Source organism: Rhinolophus sinicus, chromosome 3, assembly GCF_057876585.1.
Source record: "Rhinolophus sinicus isolate RSI-liver-muscle chromosome 3, RSI-T2T, whole genome shotgun sequence".
Taxonomy (NCBI): domain Eukaryota; kingdom Metazoa; phylum Chordata; class Mammalia; order Chiroptera; family Rhinolophidae; genus Rhinolophus; species Rhinolophus sinicus.
In genome coordinates, this window is record NC_142503.1 from 180,075,768 (window position 1) to 180,099,998 (window position 24,231).

General features: G+C 48.3%; 2 protein-coding genes across 9 annotated transcripts in view; both read left to right on the forward strand.

The window, feature by feature from the left end:
• Positions 1–879: 879 nt before the first annotated feature.
• CIPC (CLOCK interacting pacemaker) lies at positions 880–16,559 on the forward strand. Of its 5 annotated transcripts, none has more exons than XM_019733627.3 (5): positions 889–1,032; positions 3,297–3,405; positions 7,171–7,357; positions 9,832–10,001; positions 13,079–16,559. In XM_019733627.3, exons 2-5 carry the CDS (start codon positions 3,349–3,351, stop codon positions 13,970–13,972), a joined length of 1,308 nt encoding a protein of 435 aa, XP_019589186.2. In that variant the 5' UTR covers positions 889–1,032; positions 3,297–3,348; the 3' UTR covers positions 13,973–16,559. The 5 variants fall into 5 exon arrangements, with proteins under 5 accessions (XP_019589189.1, XP_019589186.2, XP_019589190.1 ...); XM_019733628.3 differs by lacking the exon at positions 889–1,032 and adding an exon at positions 1,258–1,418; XM_019733630.3 differs by lacking the exon at positions 3,297–3,405 and having other exon boundaries at positions 880–1,032.
• Positions 15,993–24,231, forward strand: part of TMEM63C (transmembrane protein 63C) — a 113,640-nt gene continuing 105,401 nt past the window's right edge. For 3 of the 4 annotated variants that reach the window (XM_088797424.1, XM_088797428.1, XM_088797429.1), the window contains exon 1: positions 15,993–16,132. The gene's annotated coding sequence lies outside the window, so the exon portion shown is untranslated. The remainder of the gene's footprint in view (positions 16,133–24,231) is intronic. The other variant, XM_088797426.1, reaches the window with a different exon arrangement.

A 24,231-nucleotide genomic window follows, 5' to 3' on the forward strand; every position in this document is an offset into this window, starting at 1 on the left:
AACTTGCCTCCTCCTGTCCGCCTCTACAATTCACCAGTGTCCCCTTTTTCACCAGTGAAGGACTATTTCCTAATCTAAGAAGTAACTCTCACTGATTCAAAGCATCACAATTTCAATTGATCCCAAACCCTTCTATTCTTTAGCCGTTACACGTGTTCACCACCACGCTTCACCAAGAGCTGGCAAGACAAACAGTATCATATTAAACCCAGTATCTCGGGCAGTCGCACGGGACAAAGCGAGTCATACATCAAATGACATGAGACGACCCAACACAACTACTCATTGCGTCCTCGCCTCGCGGAGCACGGACCACGGAGGTAGCAGGGAACGCAAACCAACCGCCGCGACAGGCGTGGCAAAAACGTGATCGGCGAGCCAGGCGGCCAGGGCACGCCTCCGTCAGGCCCAGGCGGCGACGGGGTGTTAGCCCGCCTCCCACGCCGGACGCCGCCGCCACGGGCTCGCGTGCCAGCCGGCATGGCCTGTCGCGGTCCCCAACGCTCCCGGCCTCCCGGCGTACAAACCGAGAAAGCCGTTTACCCCGGCCAACCTCCACCCGCTCTCGCAGGAGAAGCACACCTCCTGCCCTGTTAGAAGCCAGTTTCTCCAAACCCTGCCTTGAAAAGGCCCCAACGTCTCCGGCCTCAAAGTCCCCCTTCAAAATGGCGGCAGGGCTGGGGGAACCAACCATAGAGACGCCCGCCCTCCAGAGCGCCGGCCTCCTCGGGCCGTCTGCGCCCTCTGAGAGGCTGGCGGGACTCGCCTTCCGGCGGGGGCGGGAACACGGTGCGCCTCCGAGGGCCCTTCTAGGAGAACAGCGAGCAGTCTCCATGGTGGCGGGGCGTACCAGCCGGGTCACGTGGCTGGCGGAAGCCGCCGCGGAGGCGGGGGGAGGAGAAAGGGGCGGGAAGCCGGTGGGAGAGCCTGATACTCGGCGACCACGGGGTTGTCATGGAGCCGCGGGGCCGGGCTCGCGCATGCGCTACCTGACTCGCGGGGCAGGTTTTGGAGCGGCGACCCCGGCCCTAGGTGAGAAAGGACTGGGCGCGCGGGGAAAGGATCTGGGCGGGGAACGTGGGGAAAGGTGGTGGGAGAAGGGGAGGGAGGAAGGACGCGAAGTGGGCTAGTGGGAGAACCGGGACTTTCGGGGAACAGAGGGGGTCAAATATGTGGCCCTCCCCCATTTAGTTGGTTTGGCTGCGAGGGGTGGGACTGCGGGGTAGAAGGAATCACGGCTGCGGAGGGGGCTCTGTATCGGTCGGGGGGCTTGTGTGAGGAGCCAGTGGATAAGACCTTCAAGGCGGTGGGCCGTGGTCCAGCCCTGAGGGCAACAGCCTACTGGGCTTGGCGAGGGGGTCGGGGGAGAGCCTGGAGGCCTGCTGGACTGGGAGCAGAGGAGCAGGGAAATGGGGCAGGTGAGTGGGTGCGGGAGCTGTAACCTGGGGAGGGTCCTGGGACTCCGGTTTGAGAGTGGGGGTTTCGCTCCGTTCTGGGCCCAGGGCACAGGTGTGCTGTCTTTTCCAGAAACCTGCTGTCACCCACTTGGCTGGTTATTTCCCTTGGGTGGCCAGCTGGCCGGGCGTGGTGCCAGGGGATGAGGAGGTGGGATAGAAGGTGGGCAGTGCCAAGTAAGGAGTTAGTTTTAGTGGGTGGGTTGGGGGAAGCTCTGATCCTAGGCCCAGGGCACAGGCTCCCTGTTATTGCCCAAGTCCTGGCAGTACGCATTGCCTGGGCGTTTGCCCTGGGAGGCTGGTGGTATGCCAGTCACAGCACAGTCCTAGGGTCTGCCCGGTTCTGCCCTGCTGAGCTGGCAGGCAGGTGGATGCCTGGAGGGTACTCCTGCTGTCTGGCACAGATGCAGTGTGGGCTGGTGTGAATGGGGAGGTGGGCAGTGACTGTGAACCCTTATGGAAGCCGGGATTTGAGGGAAGTTCTCTAATCTTACCTCCTCTGTGGGAGAGGGGAGTGGAGTGAGCCCTCCTTGGGGGCTTTGTATGGGATCAGGGTTCAGGATCTTGGACATGAGTTTGCAGCCAAGTTGAAGAATGAAAATGGATGTGAAGGGGAAGATGAATATTAGAGATTTAGGTAGATTGGGGGGAGGCATTCTCTGTTAAAATACACAGACATTCCCCCAGACTGGTATGTTCAAATGTGTAGACCAAGAAAAATTACTTCAGAGAAAACCCAATAATGTATTTATAGTTCTAACTGGGAGTACTTGTAGTTTTCTGGGGGTAAGGTCTTAATTTTTTATGGCCTTGTCTTTTTATTGTATTTAAGCTCCTGCTTTGGCTTTCTCCTCACACCTTTGTTCATGCATGCATGTTATACATGTGATACATTATAAAAGAAACTTGAACTCTCAGGAAAGTTGCCAAGTATCTATAAAAGGAGGGATCTGAGTAACATATCAGATCCTTTCCTTGTAAACCTTGTGTCTCCTTTTTATTATAAGCCTAAATCTTCAGAGAGATTGTTTGTGGATTAGACCAACCTTAATTTGGTTGATGGGTTTATCCCTGAGGTTGCATCTTACAATAAGGGGTACATGAGATATCTGCTTCCTGCAGGAGACCAGACCTGGAAGTTAGATCTTAAGGTGACCGTGGTGTTTGGAAATGCAGAATCTTGACCTTCAAGCTGTTCAGATATTTCAGTGACAGCTAAATTGCTAGGGTTGTTAGTGAGACTCAGCAGGACAGAAAATGTGTAGGAATTTATTATTCTGTTGAGTACCTCACACATTGTTGGGGGCTGAAGTCACAAAAATGAAAAAACAACTCTTGAGGTTGAGGAGACAAATAATTACACTCTAAGGTAAGAAGCACAAAAATAGAAGAGCCAAGTGCTGTGGAATACTTGTTAGAATTTTATACCTATTTATATAAACCTCTATATTTATATGCACTTTCCTTTATAAGTTTCAGTGCGTACTGTTCTCTCTGAGAACCTTTGGATTCTGTGTTACATACACTCTTATAAGAGACCCAGTTAGGGTCAATTCTGACAGTTCCGGGAGCTTAAGTTGGAGTCCTTTTAATGCAGAGTCAGACACGTAAGGATCTGAGATGTTTGTAAAGCAGTGTTAGTGGTTTTCAGTCTGTGCTAGGAAATAGAGATCGCACAAGTGGGTAAGAGCTTGGTAACCCGTTTTCAACCCCTAGTCAGCGTATGAGCATCTAGCTTTATTGTAAAAATACCGAGGAAGAAAACAATCTTGTGGTTTGCAGACTTTGCCCTGGGTTTGAGCGCACCTGTAGTAAACACTGTCACTGCTTCTCTTCTGTCAGGAGCTTCATCTGGTGCTGTGTGTGAGTGGGTCTGTTGTTCACCAGCTAATTGATGTCCGCGGTACTACTTCCAGGAAGGAAGTGCGTCTCTCGGAGAAGAGAGGTCAAGGTGGGATGTAGCCCTTCAGTATCCATTCTACTTGAACCTCCCTGGGACACTAAGGCTTTCTGCTGCTTAAAAAGAACTTAGGACAGAGGCTTTCGTATTTTTAGTCATGTTAACATCCAAAGTAGTGAATTTACTATTCTAAAGTAGACTGTGTGTTCTTTATTTCCAACTGTCGCCAATTCCCTGGGATTTAAAATTTTAGAATCCGTTCTCCTTTTAACACATTTGTCAATGTTTCATATTTAGATTCCACAATCAGTATCGTCCTGCACATTCTCAACGGGCCAGAATAAACTCCTGTGTATCTTTTTAGCTCCATTGACTCTGCTTTAACAGCAGCAGCAAGACCTTCCTTCTCTTGTTACAGGATTGTGGAAGACGAAATTGGGATGCTTTACGTAAAATACCTATAAAATAACCCATATTTAGTAAGGCGTGAAACTTTGTTGTTAATTAGTTGCACCTAACATGAGCTGCCTTCCTAATCTAAATCAACAGCAGGATCAGACTTGAATAGGTCGGATTGCCCATCCATAAGCTATAATATATCTGCTTCATTTGGAAGAAGCCTCCTAGTCACTTTCAGACAGCATTATTTCAGGGAAATGAAACCGTGCCCATTTGCTGGGTTTTGTACAAAAGGATCCTGATTTAATTAGAGATACACTTTTACATTTTAGTCAACTTTTTAAACTGCATTGTCCATGCTGTTGCACTTGTCCGTGGCCATCCAGTAAGAGATACTGCTTTTGCATGGTGCTCTACAAGATACGACAATGTCATTTATTTCTTATGCTCATAGGGCTGAACCTGTGACCTGTCAAAGAGTACTTGATTGGACATGGATTGAATGGGGAAACCAGTTCTGTTCAATGAGTTTGACATGGTACAAAATAATTTTTCCCTGGAATTGTGTTTAAAATTCAGTCTTATTCAGATCAGCATGTGTTCCCGTTGGTCCACTTCTGTACGCAAAAATATGAGCGACAGGGTTGCTCGTAAGCATCCTTGTCATCTGTTTAATTCTATTTCGAACCCCTCCTCTGCTTCCGGAGTAGTTGATGTTCCTCATGAGATCCTGCATTAGCAGAAATGTTCAGTCTTGGCATTTTAGGGTGTTCACATACAGTGCTGCTTTGCTTGTGTTTCCCTGTTGCACTCAGAAGGACAAATGGATGGAGTTGTGAGTGGATTGTGAATTAAAATATCACCAGGCTTTGCTTACACCTACTGTCTTAGCATGCTTGGGCTGCTATAACAATATACCACAGACTGGGTGGCTCATAACCAACAGGAATTTATTTCTTGTGGTTTTAAAGGTTGGAAGTCAGATTAGGTGCCGGTCAGGTGAAGGCCTTCTTCTGGGCCACAGATTTCTCATTGTGTCCTCACCTGGTGGGAGGGACCAGGGAGCTCTCTGGAGCCTTTTTTATAAGGGCACTAATCCTATTCAGGAGGGCTCCACCCTCATGACCTCAGCACCTTCCCAAGACCCCACCTCTTAATACCATCATCTGTGGAGGTTAGGATTTCAAACATTCAGACCAACACCTACCCAATTTCATTATTATTGTCATTTTCCCGGTTGGCACCCTGTTCTCTTTAGCCCTGTCGTATACTTTGTGTTCTTTTTTTTTTTTTTCTTTTTTTTTAAGGTTTTACTGGGGAAGGGGAACAGGACTTTGTTGGGGAACAGTGTGTACTTTCAGGACTTTTCCAAGTCAAGTTGTTGTCCTTTCAATCTTAGTTGTGAAGGGCACAGCTCAGCTCCAGGTCTAGTTGCCAGTTGTTAGTTGCAGGGGGCACAGCCCACCAGCCCTTGCGGAAATCGAGGAGTTGAACCGGCAACCTTGTGGTTGAGAGCCCACGCTCCAACCAACTGAGCCATCTGGCTACCCGGGAGCCAAACGGCAGCTCATTGCCTTCATTGTTGTTGCAGAGGGCACAGCTCGCTGGCCCATGTGGGAATCAAACCGGCAGCACCATTGCCCGGAGCTCGCGTTCGAACCAACTGAGCCACGTGTCCGCCCTCTTTTGTGTTCTTATCATGCCAGCCTTACAGCTGCCATTCAGTGCTGACTCAAAAATGTCTGGGAAGTTTTCAACCTCTGCCAGCCCTTTGATGGGCTAATTTGTCTAATTCTTTGCACTGTTAGCCTTGTTATAGATCTGCTGTGAACCAGCTCTGTGTCACTGGGGCAAATCTAGGCTTCTTCCTGGGGCCCCAGTATGTACATGTGACAGCCTACCCTGCATCTCCACTCAGATGACCCATAGTCAGTCACTTCTCTCTACATGGCCTAAACTGAACTAGCCTGGCCACCCATCCTATCCTTTCCATGCTCTTCTCGGGCTCCCAAGCTTAGAAGATGGTTCCGCCATGCACCCCTGCCCCCAAGCAAACAATTACCAAGCCCTGTCAAATCAGCCTCCTAAATATGTCTCCAATCTGTTCACTTCTCTTCATCTCCACTGCCCTCACCTTAATTCACTTGGACTGCGTAGTAAGTAGTACAGCGGTACCTAGATGATCTCAATGCCACTCTGGCCTCTCCATTCAGTCCAGCATCCAAAGTGCTTTTAAAATGCAGGTCTGATCTTGTCACTCTTCTGGTTAAAATGCTTCTGTGACTTCCCATTGCTCTTAATAACCAAAGTCCTTACAAATTGGGTGATAGGGCACTGCCTGTCTGTCCCCTCCTCCCCCCATGTCAGGGCATGACCTGCTACCCTCTGCACTGCTCTGGCCTCCCTTAGGGCCTTCACACTTCACCCCACCCAGCCCCCTTCCGGGGCTGACTCCCACTAACTCCAGATCCCAGTTACATGTCACTTTCCTCAGGAAAGCCTTCCCTTCCCTTCCCTTCCCTTCCCTTCCCTGTCCCTGTCCCTGTCCCTGTTCCTGTCCCTTCAAACTGCTAGGCTCTCCCCTATATCTGTTACAAAAATAGTAATTCATTGTGTGATTACTTGATTAATGTCTGTCTCTCTCTAGACTCATTTCCAGGAAGGTTGCGGACAATGTTTGTTCCATTCACCCCGTATTCCCAGTCCAAGCCCGGTGCCTGGTTCACAGTGGGAACTTGATAAATATTTTAAATGACCAATTGTAACTTACCTGAGCCTCACCGTCCTCCTCTGTAAAATGGGATAGTGACAGGAGGACGTTGTGAGGCTCAAGTGAGACAACAGAAATAATGTTGTGGGCTTTTATAGAAGCAGAGCACTATTATATGTAACTTTCTTTCTGCATAAAGGGCTTTTTAAGCCAAAAAGTAGTGTGTGTACGTAAGGAGTTGTTTTCACTCTGTTCAGTACCTCACCCAAAGAAGTGAAAAGTTAATTTGGGAAACCACACTTGGGAGGTGGTAATAAGTCAGGGCTCGCAGGTGTATCCTGGGAAAGTAAGCCTTGTCCGAGATGGGCATCCCTCCTCTGCGCCCTCAGGGAGCAGGGTGAGTTCCCCACTCCAGAAGCCTAATCACATGTCCCTTTGTTAGCAGTTTACAAAGCCTCTACTGAATGTGGTTTGTGTGCCTTGAATTTGTAATGAAGTTAGAGGGCACAGAGAGGACAGCGAACCTCTTTTTGGATGGAAACCCCTCTACTATTTAGTAAACTTGAAGCCTTTTCATTTGAGACTTTGAGAAAATACAGAGGAAGAGGGCGAGGCCACTGTTCTTTGCCCTTACTTTACTCACCATTTGGATCACCTGCTTCAGCGATCCAGGCACTGACAGCTTATGTAATTGTTGTTTTTCACAGGACAATCCAGATGAAAGAGTAGTGGTGAATCCACTTCCAGCCCAGGAAAACATGGAGAAGAAAAACTCATCCAGAGGGAGTCCCAGAAGACTCTTGGCCAAACTAGGCAAAGGCACAGAGATGAAAAAAGTGGCTCGTCAACTCGGCATGGCAGCTGCTGAGTCAGATAAGGACTCTGGATTTTCAGGTTAAAAATACCTCATTCTTTGTATATTGTAACGGATGATTTGCCTGAAAAAGGTTTTCCCTAAAACTCATTTGTGTGATAAAGATAGGAAGCTTTCATGTACAGAATAAATAACTATCTGATCTCTTAAAATTGTAATTCTGATGCCACATGGCAGGGTACCCGTCAGTCACCATGGGGTTAGTTTGAAGGAATGATTTGACATCTTTTTCAACTCAGATGCTCAACTTTAAAATCTTACATTTTCAACTTTGGCAAATGGTTCCTGGGAAAAAGTATTTAAATACTCATAATTCTGTTGTCTTAGCTCCTATTTCATAGGAATAGTGGCATTGCAGGAAAGAAATACTGCATGTAAAAAATTAAAGAAAGTAATACAAAATTTGTTAAGGTAACTTTTTTGCTAAGAAAGTAATTTGGCTGTGTTTAAACACATTTCCCGTCTGCAGCCCATCCTCCCAGTATCTGTGCGTTTTATATTTGGACTAGGAACCTCCTGGCCCAATTCCAAACTTGAGTATCTATTAGAGATAAGAAAGTAGAACAATTTTCCTTACAAGTTTATCTTAAACTTTACCTGAAAGGGCTAACTGCGTACCCATTGAATCAATTTTGTGCTGAGGCTCTTTTTTATTTCCAGGTGTGAGGGGAGTGGCTTGACTGTGACTCTAGCGTCAACATTTTGGCCCAGGGAATGCAGAGGGCTGATGCCAGGGGATCTAGCCAGGCCAGCATCCTAAGATGGGAGTACTCTCCTAGAGGAAGATGTGTTATCCAGCCTCACAGAGACTGATCAGTCCATCCGGTTGATTTATTAACTTACAGTGAGAAATGCAGCTGTTAGGAACACGAAAACTGCCTCATCCTCAGATTAGTTTATTTTCTCCCCGTAGGCATGTTGCGTGAGAAGCCAAATTATAAATAGACTGTTGCTCAGAGAGGAACAGAGTACCCACCGACCGAGGAATTAGAATAAGGACAGTCTGGGGAAGGGAGGGCCGACTTGTAGCCCTTTGGGTTTTTGTCTATCTCTCAGCATTGTTTCCTAAGCTTACTTCTTGTATATTTTATTAGCTGACATTCTTCTGTAAAGAAGCACTTTCCCTCCTCACCCCCTTTTTTGCGTATCACTGTGGATTCATGGAATTTTTTTTGTAAAAATAAGTTGGTCAGTCCTTCACCATTATTGTTTTCAATACTCCAATTGTCCCCGATTTGGCCATTGGGAGTCCCTTCTAGATAAAAAGTCCCTGTGTCTTTTCGACATGTTCCCATTTGTGTTTGAGGACTTCCTTGCTTTCTGGGCTGATAAGATGTCCAGGCGCATCTTGTATCTTCCCTGCCAAAGACTTGGAATCCAAGGAACCTGGTTTCCTTTTCATGCAGAAGGGCATTTAGAACCCGAGATCCCCGCACCAGGTATGCACTTTGCTTCTGAGGCCTTTGTTCCTGGCCTAACGGTTCTTCACTAGAGACGCACATTTGGATAATTTGTGGTGCTTTGTTAAAATATACCTGTCTGGGCACCAGATAAATCAATTCAGTAGATGGAGGGGAGGACCCCAACATCCATAATTTCTAAAAAGTGTCACTGGAGATTCCGATTTAAATGCAAGTGTTGACAGTTGCCCTCATTTAAATTAAAGTCACATTCCAGTCTGCCTCATCCAGATTCTGCCGAGATTCCTGAGGAGCACTTGGGGTACCCCAGACTCCTCAATAGCAGGGTTACAGTAGTCTTTGGGTTTGCTCTAGCAGGTAGCTGATTAAGTCCTTTCTGTACGGATTTCACGGAGAGCAACCTCCTTTTCTTTGCCTCGGAGGGTCTCTTTCTGTGCAGGACCCGCAGTAGGCACACTCGGCGTGCAGTTAGGACACCAGCACAGGAGGTGCTTAACCAGGAGGAAGGAGCAACACAAACGGACACCTTTTAAACTTCGCCTTTGATGAACATATCCAGAATTTACAATTAGAAAACTTAGAAAGAAGCTATTTTAATTTCAGCATGGATGTAAGTTTTCAGGTTTACAGATTGGTGTTGTTTTTATTATAATTCCGTCTTCTAGTGCCCAGAGCCTCTTAAAGGGCTAATCCTGCCCCAGGTTACACACATACTCCCCTCCCCCTTAACAAGAGATTCTTGAAAGTAATAAACTACCTTTGAAGCCTTCAGCACATTTCTCCTGTGGATTGCTGATGATTTACTTTCACGTGAACCCGAGTTGCTGCAGGCTCTTGTCTGTAAGAGAGTTAGGAAGGAAGTCCTAGGGCAGTGATTCTTAATCTTTTGGGGTGAGAGTGATGAGTATGGATCCCCTTGAGGATCCAATGAAAGCTAAAGACCCTCCCCTCAGAAAAAGTCACAAAAACCCATCTCACAAATGTTCGATTCAGTTCCCAGGCACCCATGGCTGCCCTGGTTAAGAGCCCTGAGCCTAGAGCCTGAGTGCACTGACCGTTCTTCTGCCCACCAGATGGGAGCTCAGAATGCCTGAGCTCAGCAGAGCAGATGGAGTCCGAGGACATGCTGAGTGCCTTGGGCTGGAGCCGGGAAGAGAGGCCAAGGCAGGACTCCAAGGCTGCAAGCAGTGCCTTCCCTGCCCTGCCTCCCATGGTCGTCATGAAGAACGTGCTGGTCAAGCAGGTGAGGAGGACCGATGTCTCCTGGCGTCTGTGCCGTTTCCCGTTCCCGAGCGTCCTATGCGGAGAGGCCCTTCCGCTCTGCCCAGGAGAGAGTTTAGAAGCAGCCCATTAGAACCACGCTGATGCTGACTTCTGTCCCGGGGAGAGGAGGTTTCCTTTCAACTACTGACAGTGTTTTTGTTAAAAGGACTGTAAGAATTGTGACTTGTGTTCTCATTTTCCACACAGTAAAACTTATTTTTGTATCCCCAGTTTGTCTGAAGGGACCCCGGAATTCTTTTGTCATGCAGAAAGGAACCAAGCAGAAATGTCACAGCCTTTTATAGTGCATTCTAATATGTGGCAGAATTTAGGGTAGAAACAAAAGAATCTCTTTTTAATTTGAAATGCCCTGGAAGTTTAGAAATGTCGGATGTATTTGTTTAAGAAGTCGAGGCAGTTTCCACGTTTCTCATGTCACATTCTCAGCATTTTCTTAGTAATCAGCCAAAGCCGTGTCATTAGTGAGAGAACAGCTCTTTGGTTTAGGTATGGCTATCCCAGAAGTGTCCCCACAGCATTGCTGAAAAATACCCTGTTTCGAGCTTTATTATATAACTTTAAATAATATGTGGTTATTGTCTAGATGTGAAAGAAAAGATTCAGATGGAAACCTAAGCTAAGCCCCCATGTTTGAAACAGAACTTAGTCATATGAACTGGGTTAAAGAAGATTTAACCTTACCCTCCTTTGCTCTAAAATACATCAGTTCTCCCATGGGTCCATTGACGAGGCCGCTTGAAGCTACTGACATTGGAAATCTGGCCTTACGTTGTTGACCTTCCCGCCTTAGGGAGAAGAACATACATGTCTATAGCCTGACAGGAAACCGTAACATCTTAACTATTACCTAGTTATTTCTGAGGAACACAAACTGATTTTCAACAAGGCAACCTGGTGAGTTTGGAAAAAGAATTTGAAGATTTTTTCTTGGCAAATCACATCTCAGCGGGAAGCACAGCTCTGCTTGTTGAAATGAAGAGAGAGAATAAAGACACGTAATGGAGCCCAAATGAGCTTGTCCAGGCCCACCAGCGCTGGGATGCTTCTCAGGGCTTCCTTTCTCCTGGCTTTTTTCCTACCTGCCTTCCTCTCTGGCTCTCGTGTTACCCCTCCTTGTGAGTCTGTGTTTATATGCTTTCTTTGCTGTAGGTGAGGCTGGCAGCTCCAGAGGGCTGAGAACAGTCCACAGTTGAGGAGTGAGTCTGCTTTTCCAGCAGAGCTGCATTCTTCAGGACAAAGACCTTCCAGGAAGGCGTCTGGGCTCCAGCAGGAGATGGGCGGCTTGGGGACAGGCTGACCCAATGGAGTAGTCTAGGAGTTTCGTCTTCTTTTTTTCACACATGCTAGAATCCAGCACACTCCAAAATTAACATAATGGGATACTTTTTAAATCTCTGCATATTGTGTAACGTCTTGATTACTGCTTGCTTGGCTTTAGGTACTTTTCTTTTGAGGTTCTGATTCTAGTTCTGCCACTCGCCTGTGTGATCTTGCACACAGTCAATTACTTAACCACCCTGGACTCCAGTTTCCTCATCTTCAACATGAGGCTTTATGGGAAATGATTCTGAGAGCCTATCCGAGTCTAACATCATATTCCGTACTCCCTCAGGTGATTCAACATGAATAATACATTGTAACATCTAATAGCTAGAACAAGCAAGCTAAGTATCTATTGCGACAGTGGGCATCACAGCAGCATTAGGAAGAATCTAGTGAAACCATCTGAGGGAAGCAGAGGATTAGATATTTTCTGGATCCGTTTGCCTTGTAGGTCCACCCTTAGAGCAAGAATGACTAAGGGGACAGCCTGACATTTTGCTTCTGACGGAGCTGGACTAAGCCATCTCTCCTTTGAAAGACGCCTCATTCTGGATCCCCTCCGGCAGGGAAGTGTGGTTGCTAGGCCTAGCCCTGCTTGCTTATACACATCCCAGAGTAGACTCGAATACCAAGAGGGCTCCAGAATGGACTCCCCGGGCCTTCTCACCCTTGGCGCAGGAGATGAACTGTAGCTGGCCTAACGTGCCTCGCCAGGCATCCAGGAAGCTGAAATGTGTGCAGAGCGGTGTGCTTGTGAGAAGAGAGCTTCTGCTCAATCAAGGTGACCCACCAAGGATAAGAACCCCTGGTGTGGGCTTGCTCTCTGCCTAGCCTCGACACTTCTATCTTTGGGACCAGGTTGGAACCGGTCTGGCTTTTAAATAGTGGAAATGGGTAACCATGCCTTTTTTATTAGATTTGTATCTGAATCAGGACTTGAATGAAAACTGAAAGTGTATAATTGAGGAATAATATAACAAAGGCAGTATAGCAGAACGGTTAGGGTGGGTTTTAGAGTCAGTCAGCTCTCTCAGTAGCTTGTCGACTTAAAGCAAGTTATTTCAACTTCCTGTGCCTCAGTTTCCTATTTGTGAAGGGAAATGATAGCTACCTCATGGGGCTGTTACGGAGACAACCCGTGTAAAACCACACGCAGTGCTGGCCTGTAGTAAGCACCACTTATTATCATGGAAGGTTTCATGGTTGGTGAGTGTCACTGCCTTTAAAAGGGGCCCTGGACTCCTGGCCACGTGTAACTTTTTAATCAAAAGTTGTTTTCAGGTAGAAGAGGTTCCAGATGTAACTAAATGGAGATAGATGTTGATGTAAAGTCACATTTATAGTCTTGAGATTAGCACGTTTTCACGCCATGAAATTGTACTTTCCATATTTTTATTGCCTCAGTTGTGACCTTAGATAACTGTCATTACTTCACCTACCTACAATTTCATTTTCTGAGTGATAGCACTTGGATAAAAATAGGTACTTCCTCCAGTTTTCCCTCAGGAAAAGTTGAAAGAAAAAGGATGATATCAGACCCAAATGAACTTTCAAACTACTTCTCCAGTGACGTTCCTGAGAGGGGCTACCCCATCTGTGAGCAAAGCTCTGGACTTGAAGTTGTTATAAAGATCTCTGCTGTGCCCTTTGAGAGAAGCTTCGGACTTGTCTCCTTTCCGCAGGTAACGAGCCGCTCTTTTCCTTTGTTTTCAGGGCAGCAGCTCATCCCAGCTCCAGTCGTGGACTGTGCAGCCCTCCTTTGAGGTGATCTCAGCGCAGCCACAGCTGTTACTCCTTCACCCGCCTGTGCCGTCTCCTGTCAGCCCACGTCACGCTGGCGAGAAAAAGGCGGACGCCAGGAGCTACTTGCCTATTCTGAATTCCTACACGAAAATCGCCCCACACCCAGGCAAAAGGGGCCTTTCCTTTGGCCCAAAGGAAAGAGCAGAAAGTGGAATGAGGAAGAAAATGTGTACCGAGAGACTGGGGCCCAGCTCGTGTACCGGAGAGCCGACCAAGCGCGGTGCTGTGCCACCCTGTCCCCCGACTCCAGTGCCCCCCAGCGCCAAGCTTGCTGAGGACTCAGCTCTGCAGGGGGTGCCCTCTCTGGTGGCAGGAGGAAGTCCACAAACTCTTCAGCCGGTGTCCAGCAGCCACGTGGCTAAAGCTCCCAGTCTGACCTTTGCTTCCCCCGCCAGTCCTGTCTGCGCCTCAGACAGTACTCTGCATGGGTTAGAGAGCAGCTCCCCCCTTTCCCCCCTGTCTGCTAATTACAGCTCACCTTTATGGGCCGCAGAGCACCTGTGCTGCAGCCCGGATATCTTCTCAGAGCAGCGGCAGAGCAAACACAGGCGCTTTCAGAACACCCTAGTCGTCCTGCACAAGTCTGGCTTGCTGGAGATCACTTTGAAAACCAAGGAGTTGATTCGTCAGAACCAAGCAACTCAGGTAGAGCTAGACCAGCTGAAGGAGCAGACCCAGCTGTTTATCGAGGCCACCAAAAGCAGGGCTCCTCAGGCTTGGGCCAAGCTGCAGGCGTCTTTAACCTCGGGGTCCCCTCATACTGGCAGTGACCTGGAAGCATTTTCTGATCTCCCAGACATATAGCACAGAAGGCACATGTTCTTGTGACCTGAGTGGTTCTTTTTCACTCTTGCTGTTATCTTACTTCTGTTTCCCAAAATTTATGTAAGAGCTCTTCCTTCTAAACAAACTGTTCAGCACTTCACTTAAGAAGCCACATGCGAATACCTTGTCTTCACCTGTGGTCTGTGCACGGTTTACCTGTGTCTCCGTTCCACTGAGGACCTCAGATTCAGGGTGTCCTGGAGTCTCTTTTCCTTAGCCTGCAGGCACTTAGATGGATCACGGGGCAAAGCAGGAGGCCCTTCTGGCTGTCATCTCCCACCATCCCACTCACTAATCGTGATCAGGGTGCAGTGACATGGATGAATGTACAGTGACACCTGTCAAGCCAGGGAGTAGGTGACATAAAGATCCCTTCACAGATCTTCCCTTGAATGTCTTAGTCACAGAGAAAAGTAAGAGGAGGTGTGTTTGCCTTACTTCAGGCATCGGTGCCATTTGGGCACAGGTTGGGCTTAGGGTGCAAGCACTTAATCACTTAAGGCTTTGTTTTCTTAAACTTGAGAGTCAAGTGGAAAGGGTCATACATTGAACTAACTCACCACTTTCATCACAAGCCAGGTTTCTTTTCACTTAAACTGGGAGGCAAAGTGACTTCAGAGTTTTAAGTATGGAACAGATGCAGTACCATCTGGAGTGAGCTGATGAACTGTTTAGACTTTCGAGTCTGAAGAAAGTAGACATGGCTAGCATCTCTTGGTCAGAAGCTGGAAGATTCTGGTAATTTGTGCTCCCCCCCCCTCTTTTTGAAACAATGCAACCTGTTTTATGTGTGAAAATCTTAAAGATAGCTTCATGGTTCCTGAGAGGGTAGCATTTGTTACCCCTCTGCTGCCATCTCTTACTCCTCTTTTGTTTCTATAAAAGAGGAAAGACATGATTATTAAGCTTGATAGACTTGGGATTAAAGTCACCCTGAGGTTACAAAATAGAAGCCCACAAAAATTGGAAAACGTTCTGAACAATTTTCACCTCCAAAATGTTTGTCCCATATGTTGCACAGTGATGTGGAGTCACTGGAGCAGAGTCTTCTGCTGCTTCCGTGCGTTGGATATTGGCAGCAAACCCAGAGGAGTGTTGGTGATCTAGGAATGGAGGGTGTGATGAGAACTTACAGCTGATAACACAGTCAGCTTCATTGTAAAGGTAAACCAGATTTCGAAGTAGTAGAGTTTCAGACTTTCTCCTCTTTATTTAAAAGTGTCATCCTCTTGAAAATCATTAAACAAGTTCTGGACGACCAGCTTCATCTTTTCTGCAAGGAAAATGTTCTTAATGTTTTATGAAGGCCAGAAGCGAATGCTCATATTTACTAGGTAGTTGTAACTAACGTAGTTTAAGAATCATGAGGCTTCGGATTGCCTACACGTTGTCCTCACACATGTATGAGTTAGACATGACCAATTTAAAAATAAACAACTGGGTAAAATCTCTAGACTCTCCTGATCAGTGCAGAATCATTACCTGCCATTTGCTTTGTGAAAGTTTCAAAAATCAGAGCAAATGTGTCTTTAAGCCGACTCAGCGCCTTTGAATACTTTTCTCTTGGCCGACTCCCTTTGCCTCCCCTGAATCCATGTGGTACTACAGCAGCTCTGCTCTGCGCACCATGCTAAGAAGCTTCCTTTTTGGCAGAGTATGTTTGGCAACAAACTATAGAGACAGGTGCATTCAGAACAGCCTGGGCAGCAGTCATGAGTCTTACTGAGTGTCAAAAATCTGAACACAACTTGCTGAGAACCACATTTATTCCATCAGAAAAACCCTCTGTGGAACTATAAGCCTGTTGGACTCTTCCTAGATTAAGGCTTGCATTTGCCTTCCTGTCACAGTAAAAGATGATGAAAGCCATCATTGGTCCTCCCTGCTGAGTGGCAGGGAGTAGCAGCACCACCCCCAGCTCTTCTCTGCTCTTACAACTTAGTGCTGAAAGTCTCTCTAGGCTCTTAGCATGGGCGTTCCTTCCCTAGTGGAGCTGTAAGCAGGTGAAGCCGAGCAGAGAAGCTAGATCTTGGAAGGAGAATCCACTGAAGTGAGCAGACATTTGGGGCCAGAAGCCAGATCGACAAACGGAGACACCTCGGAGCTGACCAGAAAGACCTCTGTTGGTTGCGCAAGGCTGTAAGTAGTGGTCCTAGCGATGCATGATTTGACCTGGTGTGAAGTAGTGCTGCAGAGCGACTGTTTTCTGAAAGTGAGAAGCCATACCAACCCTAGCTCAAACCAACCCTTCAGAGAACTTCTGGCAGATTTTGTTGGCAGTGTTGAAACACATCTAGAAAAAGCTGCTGATTGAATTGGTTATGGGATTGGAATTTAATGACATTGTAATTTATTACACTCTCATTGCTTTTTATTGATTACAGTATTGTCTGACTTTGATTCCTTCAGCAGAAAAGTAACTCTCGTGCATATATTGAAGTGTTTTTCCAGCTATGGATTCTTTAGAGGTTTACTTACCAAATGTGAATTATTTTGAGGAAGTATGAAGTTTTGTAGAAATTGACTGTGAAATGTCAGAGAAAAATAAAAGTCACTTACTTGAAAACTACTTGGCCATTTTGATTTATAACTGCTTAAAAATACTAAGTGAGACCTTAGTATTGGTTTAAGTTTAAACATATGTCCTCATGTCACTTGGGCATGTTGGGATTAGATACTGAACTTGGGGGACTTCACCGCTCTGACTTGCACCAGAGTGCACTTAAGAGGAAATGCAGGCAGTCTTAGGGCAGACGAGGAGTGCAGCACTCCCTAGAGTCTTGGAGAGGTTTCTGTAGGGTAGGCTGGGAGGAGTGACAATACAATCCGATGACTGCTTCCATCTGATCTGACACTTTAACAAATAACATTTTCAAATGACAAAGGCACTACAGTTGTCTCCTGGGATAAACTAGAGCCACATGAAGTGCAGTTCTCTCTACAGCAAAGAGGTTGGTAGCAGGTCCACTTCCCAGCCTTCCTCCCCACTTTTGGGTGTTGATTCCTGACGCTGTCCTTCTCAAGGTTCACTCAGAGTCTCAACAGGTAGCTGTGTGGAGTCCTCCCTGCTCCCCACGGCCAGTCAGCATGCCCCTCCCAGGATTTTTAAGATACTGGGAAAAGGAAAACTTACCCTCCGTTAAGGGCCTACAGGGCTGCCCTAGTCTAATTCTACAGCATGACTTCTGTCCCAGACAACGTTGTACTTTTTGGGATCCAGAGACGCTAGAGCACTGAGGAGAGCAGTTACGCAGTGGGTGGCCCCCGGCCCCCAGGTGATGCCTGCATATGGCAATGGTGTCCAGCTAGGACGCCTGTGTGGGAACATGTCTGTCTAACCCACGTCTTCACCAGCATCGTCGCCTGGTGTGATGGGGGCTAAAGACCTGTCACATCCATTAGTCATTAATTAGGTGACTGGATAAGTCCCTGAACCTCTCTCGGTGTCATTCCTTTCAGCTGAATACTAAAGAACTGGAACTGGCTCTCTCTCTGCTTCTTTCTAGCTCTAACCGTTTGTAAGATCTCTCGTCTATTAACAGGTGAGCCATAAAATTAGTAAAATACAAAAACACACAAATAAATCTGGGCTCCCTACATAGTACATTCCTAGTGCTCTGGTAAGAGGTTTCATTATTACAGTGTTCTGGCGGATTTTTGACTTGTTATAGGTGACTCTGGAAGGAGCGTTTTGCCCGTCGGCGTTGGTTTTGCCTTTCTTGTGATCACCTGGTTGCAGCTGACCCGGGTTCACTAATTCCCATATAAAAGGTTACTCTCACAGCACTAGCAGCCCCCAAGGAGAATGACTTGGGGTTAAAGCACATCGCGGTCTTTTCCAGTCAGTCAGCTGCAAACAGCGCTTTCATCTGAGATGAAGGATGTAACTGGTTTTATGTTGTGGAGAGTGTGTCACTTAGCTTTTATTTCCTGCCTGATTTCTCTCCCCACAGCCTGGGAGGGTGTTTCCACATGTGTTAGAAAGAGCCTTTTACGTTGATTTAACATTATCTCTAAGGTAAATAGTTACAGCCTGTGTAGATGCTCTGGTGTTTTGTGAGGACTTGATTCTGGTCCCAGCCTTCTGGGTATCACATCCACCTCACGAGATTAGAGATGAGAAGAGGTCTGCGTGAGCAACACAATGCGATCAGAATGTCAGGGGAGGAAGGCAGCAGGAAGCAGCCTTTATCTCTGCTAGCCTGGTTCCCTTTCTCATAAGAGGAGGGGAGTAATACTTGCTGTCCACTTGACATCCACAGATTATGGTGAGGTGTAAAAAAAGGATTTCTCTAAAGTGTTTTAAAATTGCTCCTCTCTGCCCACAAACCCAGCGAAGGAATTCAAGGGATGGCATTCCACCCCTTAAAGGTTGTCATTTGCTTGGAGTAATTAAGACTATCTCTTACCAAAATCTCATTTACAACTAAAGGGAAGAGTAACGATCTCAACCCATCCTTTGACTGGTTTCCTGAAGGGAGATTTCTATGGGTCCAACCACTTTGCTTCTCAGAATTCTTCCATTTTTCTTAAAACGCATGGCTTTCCTCTCTCTTAAGGGATGGTTATGCAAGATATTAGAGAATTGCTTGAAAGAACAGTCTGGTTCCTGCCTCAAATTACAGCAGCTGAAGGAGATGAGTGAACGAGAGAGAAAAGCCTGTGGAGTATGAAGTTAACACAGCGAGTGGGTGGACGCTGTTAGGAAATGAAGAGGAATAAAACCTGAAAGCAGATCTGAGGCCAGCCCTCCTGAGGGCCCCTGTCAGGTTGCATGATTGGCGTGTGCAGCGAGGCCTTCTGGGTGGCTGGAGAGCATGAGAGTAAAAATAGCTGCCTGTAATTTTCTTAGACTCAGGAATTGCACTGGCTTTGGAGGCGTGCTCGCTAGTTCTGGTAAATGTATGAGAGGCGGGCCAGGGCCTCTGTCCCCCAGGGGCACCCACAAGACTTCCACTGTTGGGTGGGCAGATGGGGAGTGCCTGGCCTGGAGGCCCCCCCCTTCGTTGGGGGTTGAGAGAGCGGCAGAAAAAACAGGATATGCTACTATGTGTAGTAAATGGTAAAACCATAATACCTCTACAGCGAAGTGGGTTGAAATCACCATTTCTGGATATTCCTTATACAATTAATAAACTGGCCAAAGTCAGGGGAAAAGAAGCAGCTTAAAGACAGCCACAGATAAAACCCCACATCCTCAGCGGGCCCTGCAGCATCGTGAACAAATGCAGGAAAGCCTGGTTCCAGACATGTCCTCCTAGGGAATGTTTACGTTGCTCTCCAGCAAGTCGTCTGGGATTTTCCTCCACTGTCACTGGGCTGCTCAGGAAAGGCGAGTGTCTGCTTAAGCAAAACACACAGACGAAGGGCAGTCAGTTGCCCAAACCAGCAGCCCCGGGTACCTACAGCTGAGCACCAGGTTATAAGCAGTCTGGACAGCGAGCTTTCACTGGCGGACCTGGCACTCCGGCAGGTCGAGGGGCCAGGATAGTTACGGCGAAAGCCTTTTGAAAAGTCTCCAAGTCGATGCTCATCTAGTTGAGATGTAGTTGGAAGAATGTGCTGCTTTAATTCTTGAAGCCTTTTCCAACCTCAGTTACACTGTGGAGGCCCTTCCTAGTTACCACTTAGCTAGTAGGTTCCTAATGCTGCTGCTTGTTTTACTCAGGTTACATTGCAGTGACAGGAGTGGCCTCCTGGCCCCACCAGTTGCAGGGGATTGGGAAACGCAGGAGAACACACACTGAGTAGTAAATTTCTCTGCCACGTTGATTTTATTTGAATTGTGAGAAGAAAGGGCTCTGGGACCACTTGGTCAGGTGAGCAGGCACCTGGCAGCACAGGTCACACCTCAGGGTAGGACCCACTTTAGAGACCCTTTGTCATGCAGGGTCTCTGGTCCTGCTCCCCGCACAAGAACACAGGGTATTCTTGTGGCCAAAAAGGAGCCATAGATGGGGGAGTTATACCACTATAGTCTCGCTGGCGGCTGGGTTGGAAACACAGGAAGCGGGAGCCACAATCTGCTGTCCGTTTCTCTGCCAACCAACCCCACTCCACTTGCTAGCTCCAACCCGCGCCTGCCAGCTCAGCCACGGCAGTTATATTAGTGGCTAATGGCTAACCGGTAACAGCTGATGGCCGCCCAGCCACAGCGATGGCCATCTGATTACAGCTGATGACCATCTAATAACCGAGCCAGCATCTTTCCACGTGAAGCCGAGAGCCTGGGAACTGCACTCTGGGACTCTGTCCCCACGCCTTTAAAAATCCTCAGACATATGGTCCTCAATGCTCAGTTTTTCTCACACACACACACACACACACACACACACACACCCCAAGTTTTATTCTTAAACCCTGATCATTTCCACTTCTGAAAGTTTTAATGATTCCTGACCAAACATTGTCATTGTCATTGTCACTTCAGGGTAAAATACATAAAGCTGTCAACACATTTGTGTCCTAGGTGCTGAGCTACTTGTAGGGTATACAAAGGTAAAGGAAACAGACATGGCCCCTACTTATATTCTAGTGGGAGGGTAGCAATGACAATTGATTAGTCAATCACCCTTTTAATGGTTTGGGTCTCACTGGGTCTTATACATCCAAAGTTGGGCGTGTAAGCCTGGTTAAGGTGATATGTCCTACTCCTTTCATTTTAAAGATTAATATTTTGATAACCTTTGGGTTTAGCATCCTTTGATGAGGGCAAGAGTCCGCAACGTTAATCTACTAGTTGAGAACAGAAGTGTTGATAAAAGCACAATATATTAGTTGAAAAGTTCACCCCAACACCCAAACATAGTAAGCGTTCTCAGAAGTGGATTATCTGGTTTGGTGACTCACCTTCAGACATCTGAGCTCACCCACAACAGCACCTGCGTCTGCTTTCCTCAGCCTTCCCCCAGCTGCTGCAGCCGAAGCATTTGCAGGACCCCACACGTGAGCACGTTTTGCAGGAGGCACCTTGCTTGCCTTACCCTAGCCCTGGCCCTGGCAGCGCCAAATACTTACTGAGACCCAGGACCTACCGAAGATTACCTGTGATCCCAGCCTCGGAGCCCTACAGCTGAGCCAGGAAACATGACTCACGGGGAAAGTAGCAACGCAAGGGAGTGTGGCCTGGTATCCAGTGCTAACTCCAGACCAGAGTTTCAGGAGTGCTCCACGACCACGAAAAGAACTCAAGGAAAATTGAGATTTGAGCTCAGCCTTGGTGGAAGGTGGAGTTTAGATAAGCTGAGAAGGGAAGCAGAGTTTTAGCCAAAGGAGAGAGCATGAGTAGAAGCATCATGGTGAGATAGAAATGTCATGGCTTTGGGTCTGGATCTGGTTTCTCTGTGATCCTAGCAAGTTATATAAACTCTCTGGGCCTTGTTTCCTCATTTTTGTTAGGTTACTACTGCTCTAAAAAGATGATTGTACCATAGTGTGTCAAGTGTCTAGTATAGTGGCCTCCCACGGTGGGCACTCAATAAACGACAATCGTAAGACTGTTACTGCAGCTGTATGAGGCGTGAGGATGGGGCCAGCTGAACTGGCCTTGGTCCAAGGTCAGCCTTTCACTTTGTGCTTCCAGGCAGCAAGCAGCAAACCAACCAGCTCCCTGCCTGCCTCCCGCACCCTGCTACACCCAGAACAGAGCCTCTCCTTAGTACACACCCTACCGAGCACTTGGCAAGCTGCTCTCCCCAGCCGGTCCCAGGCCTCACCCCTCTTCAGGGCTATACCGCCAGGGTGTGGGGAGCTATTGAGGATCAGGGATTGTCGGCCCCACCCTCTCCAGGATCGTTGATCTCAGACCTGGCTTGGCCTCCCACACAATCCATCCTCCACACCTGCAACTGGTGAACTTCCTCAACCCCCTTCCTCAGGCACCTCTGCTGCCGAAGCGCTAGCCTTGGCTGCACAGTGGAAGCCTCTGGGAGCTCTTAAAATCCCCATGTCCAGGACACACCCAGACCAATCGTGTCCGATTCTCAGGGAAGTAGGACCTCCCCCTACCCTGGCCTGCTTGTGATGCCTGAAATCCCCATTACCGGCTCCTTAAAGATAGCAGTGCCCCCCACAACTCCTCCTTTAAATTCTGGGAGCACCTCCTCTTACAAACAAGGAAGCACCTGCCATTCTTTCCACAAATCCTTAGCACCCACTATGTGAGAGGCTGGGTGCTAGGGACTGGGTATCAAAAATGGGCACTTCTACTAAAGAGCTCAGAGACCAATGGTGTGTGAATGTCGACATCAGCACTTAGCAGCTGTGTGTTCCTGGGGGACTTTCTCTGCCTCTCTGAACTCGTTTCCTCTTCTGCAGATTTGGGCTAGTCAAAGGCACAGGGCTGTGGTGATGGTTCAGTGGACTTCCCTAGGCCAAGTGCTCATCAGGCGGCTTGGATCTAGCCGGGCTCAAGAATGATCGCTATTGTTACAAACAAAAATACTCCCAGGTGGTAGAAAGAAGGTGGAGTGGGGGAATACTGGGCCTCTGTAGGGCCTGCCACGGAGAGGCGGCAGGGATGAGGGGGAGATCGTGAGCGCTCAGGACCTCCTAGGAGGTGATGCGCGGAAAGCGGATGAGGGGGCCCGGGGTGTGGACAAGGCCACCCTGTCCTCGCACTCCCTGCCCCCATTCCCTCGGATCAGGCCGGTTCTCCCTACTTCTCTGAAGCGTGGATGAGTCTGGGGTCAGAGCGCTAGCGCTCTGATCTCGCCTGTTGTCCCCCGAAGCCCCTTGTGGCTCAGCCAGGCAAGAAACCCAGCCGCCGCTCTACTCTGGCCTTGACTCGCCCCAGGTCCTTTCCGGTGTCCCAACTTTTGCTGGGGAAGTGCGGGCTCCGGGCGAGCCGGGCGCACGGCCCGGCGGCGCCCCCTTCCGGCGGCGCGAGCCACTGCAGCGGGTCCTGGAGGGTGCCAGGGTGCCACGCGCGGCTGGGAAGCACAGCCAGGACGAAATCTGAGCCCCAGCCCCACGCAGCGTTTGTCTCACGGGGTGGGGCCGTGGCAGTGGCATTGCGGCCCTGGCGTGAGCGGGGGCCTGAGGAATCAGCTTATGGGGTTCGTGTTCCTAGGAGGGTACTATTGTCTCCTGTAATTTAATTTTCTCTCCTGAAAGCGTTGCTAATTAAATCCTTTCTCCGGTGAGCGGTCGTCCTCTCCACCCCCCACCACTGTTTATTAATTACCCAGCACGTGCGAGAGACTTCTCGGCCTCAGCTGCCAGACACGCTCAGATGGATGGGCCTCGCTGCTGCCCCGCTTGGGTTCCAGAGCTTTCTTTGCACCTGGACCAGGCAAGCAATCCTCAAAAGCTGAGTAAAAGCAGGAGCAGCCCGTCCCCTGCAGCGGATGACTTCTAATGGCTCGGAATCCATCAAAATCAAATGTCATTTCACCTCCCCTGCCTTTCCAACTCTGAAGTCATACCCCTGGCTGCTTTCTCTTGTGCAATATTCCTGCCTCCCCCCTAGTGCCCACAGCACAGGGCACTCAGTAGGTTTGCCAGACTGGACCCAGTGGCTTGTGGAAGGTCACACAGCATATCTAGAGCATAGTGGGCACTAGAACTCAGATCCGAAGTTTAGCCTCTCAGAAATCCCAAACTCAGAAGCCTCCAGGGACCAAACTGGCAGGGGAAGGGTGTGGGTAGCTCTGTGTTGGACAGTGGGGAGGGGTGGAGTCTGGGGCATAGTAGAACATGCTTGCCCCTTTTGGGGGGTCACCCAAGCAATATGCCCCAAGGGTGTCCAGTTCTTGAGAAGTCTAAGAGTGAGTCCATTGTCCAAGGATGGTGTAACTTGCCCAGGGTCACACAGAGACTCAGTGGCAGAATGAGTGGGTACTCTGGACTCACAGTATGGTGATCTTTTCACGATGTCACTTACTGGCTGGGGATATGTGAGTCCCCCTTTCCCCCCAGTTCTGCCCATCAGAAGCCTAGTTACTGACCCATGCTGGAGGAGTTACCCAGGCTGGCACCCCTCCCACCACTCATGCAGGGCCCCCATTCCTCTCAGAGTCCCTAATGCTTTGGATGCCATTCTCCCTCCTCTGTATCTGAAACCTCCCATTCAGACCAGTTAGCTGTCAGGCAGAAAAAGAAGGCAGCTCAAGCAAATCCCTCCCAGAATTTGAAAGGAGTTGGGGTGGGGCACTGCTATTTTTAAGGAGATATTAATGGGGGAGTTCAGGCATCACAAGCGGCCAGGAAGGGAGCATTCAGGGACAGGTTCTCTGAGG

Bases quoted from the DNA above. Each gene is read 5' to 3' on its own strand.
- CIPC (XM_019733627.3), top strand. From the start codon at position 3,349: ATGTCCGCGGTACTACTTCCAGGAAGGAAGTGCGTCTCTCGGAGAAGA. The intron at 3,406-7,170 runs GTGGGATGTAGC...TGTTTTTCACAG, and splicing joins CTCGGAGAAGAGAGGTCAAG to GACAATCCAGATGAAAGAGT. The intron at 7,358-9,831 runs GTTAAAAATACC...TCTGCCCACCAG, and splicing joins TAAGGACTCTGGATTTTCAG to ATGGGAGCTCAGAATGCCTG.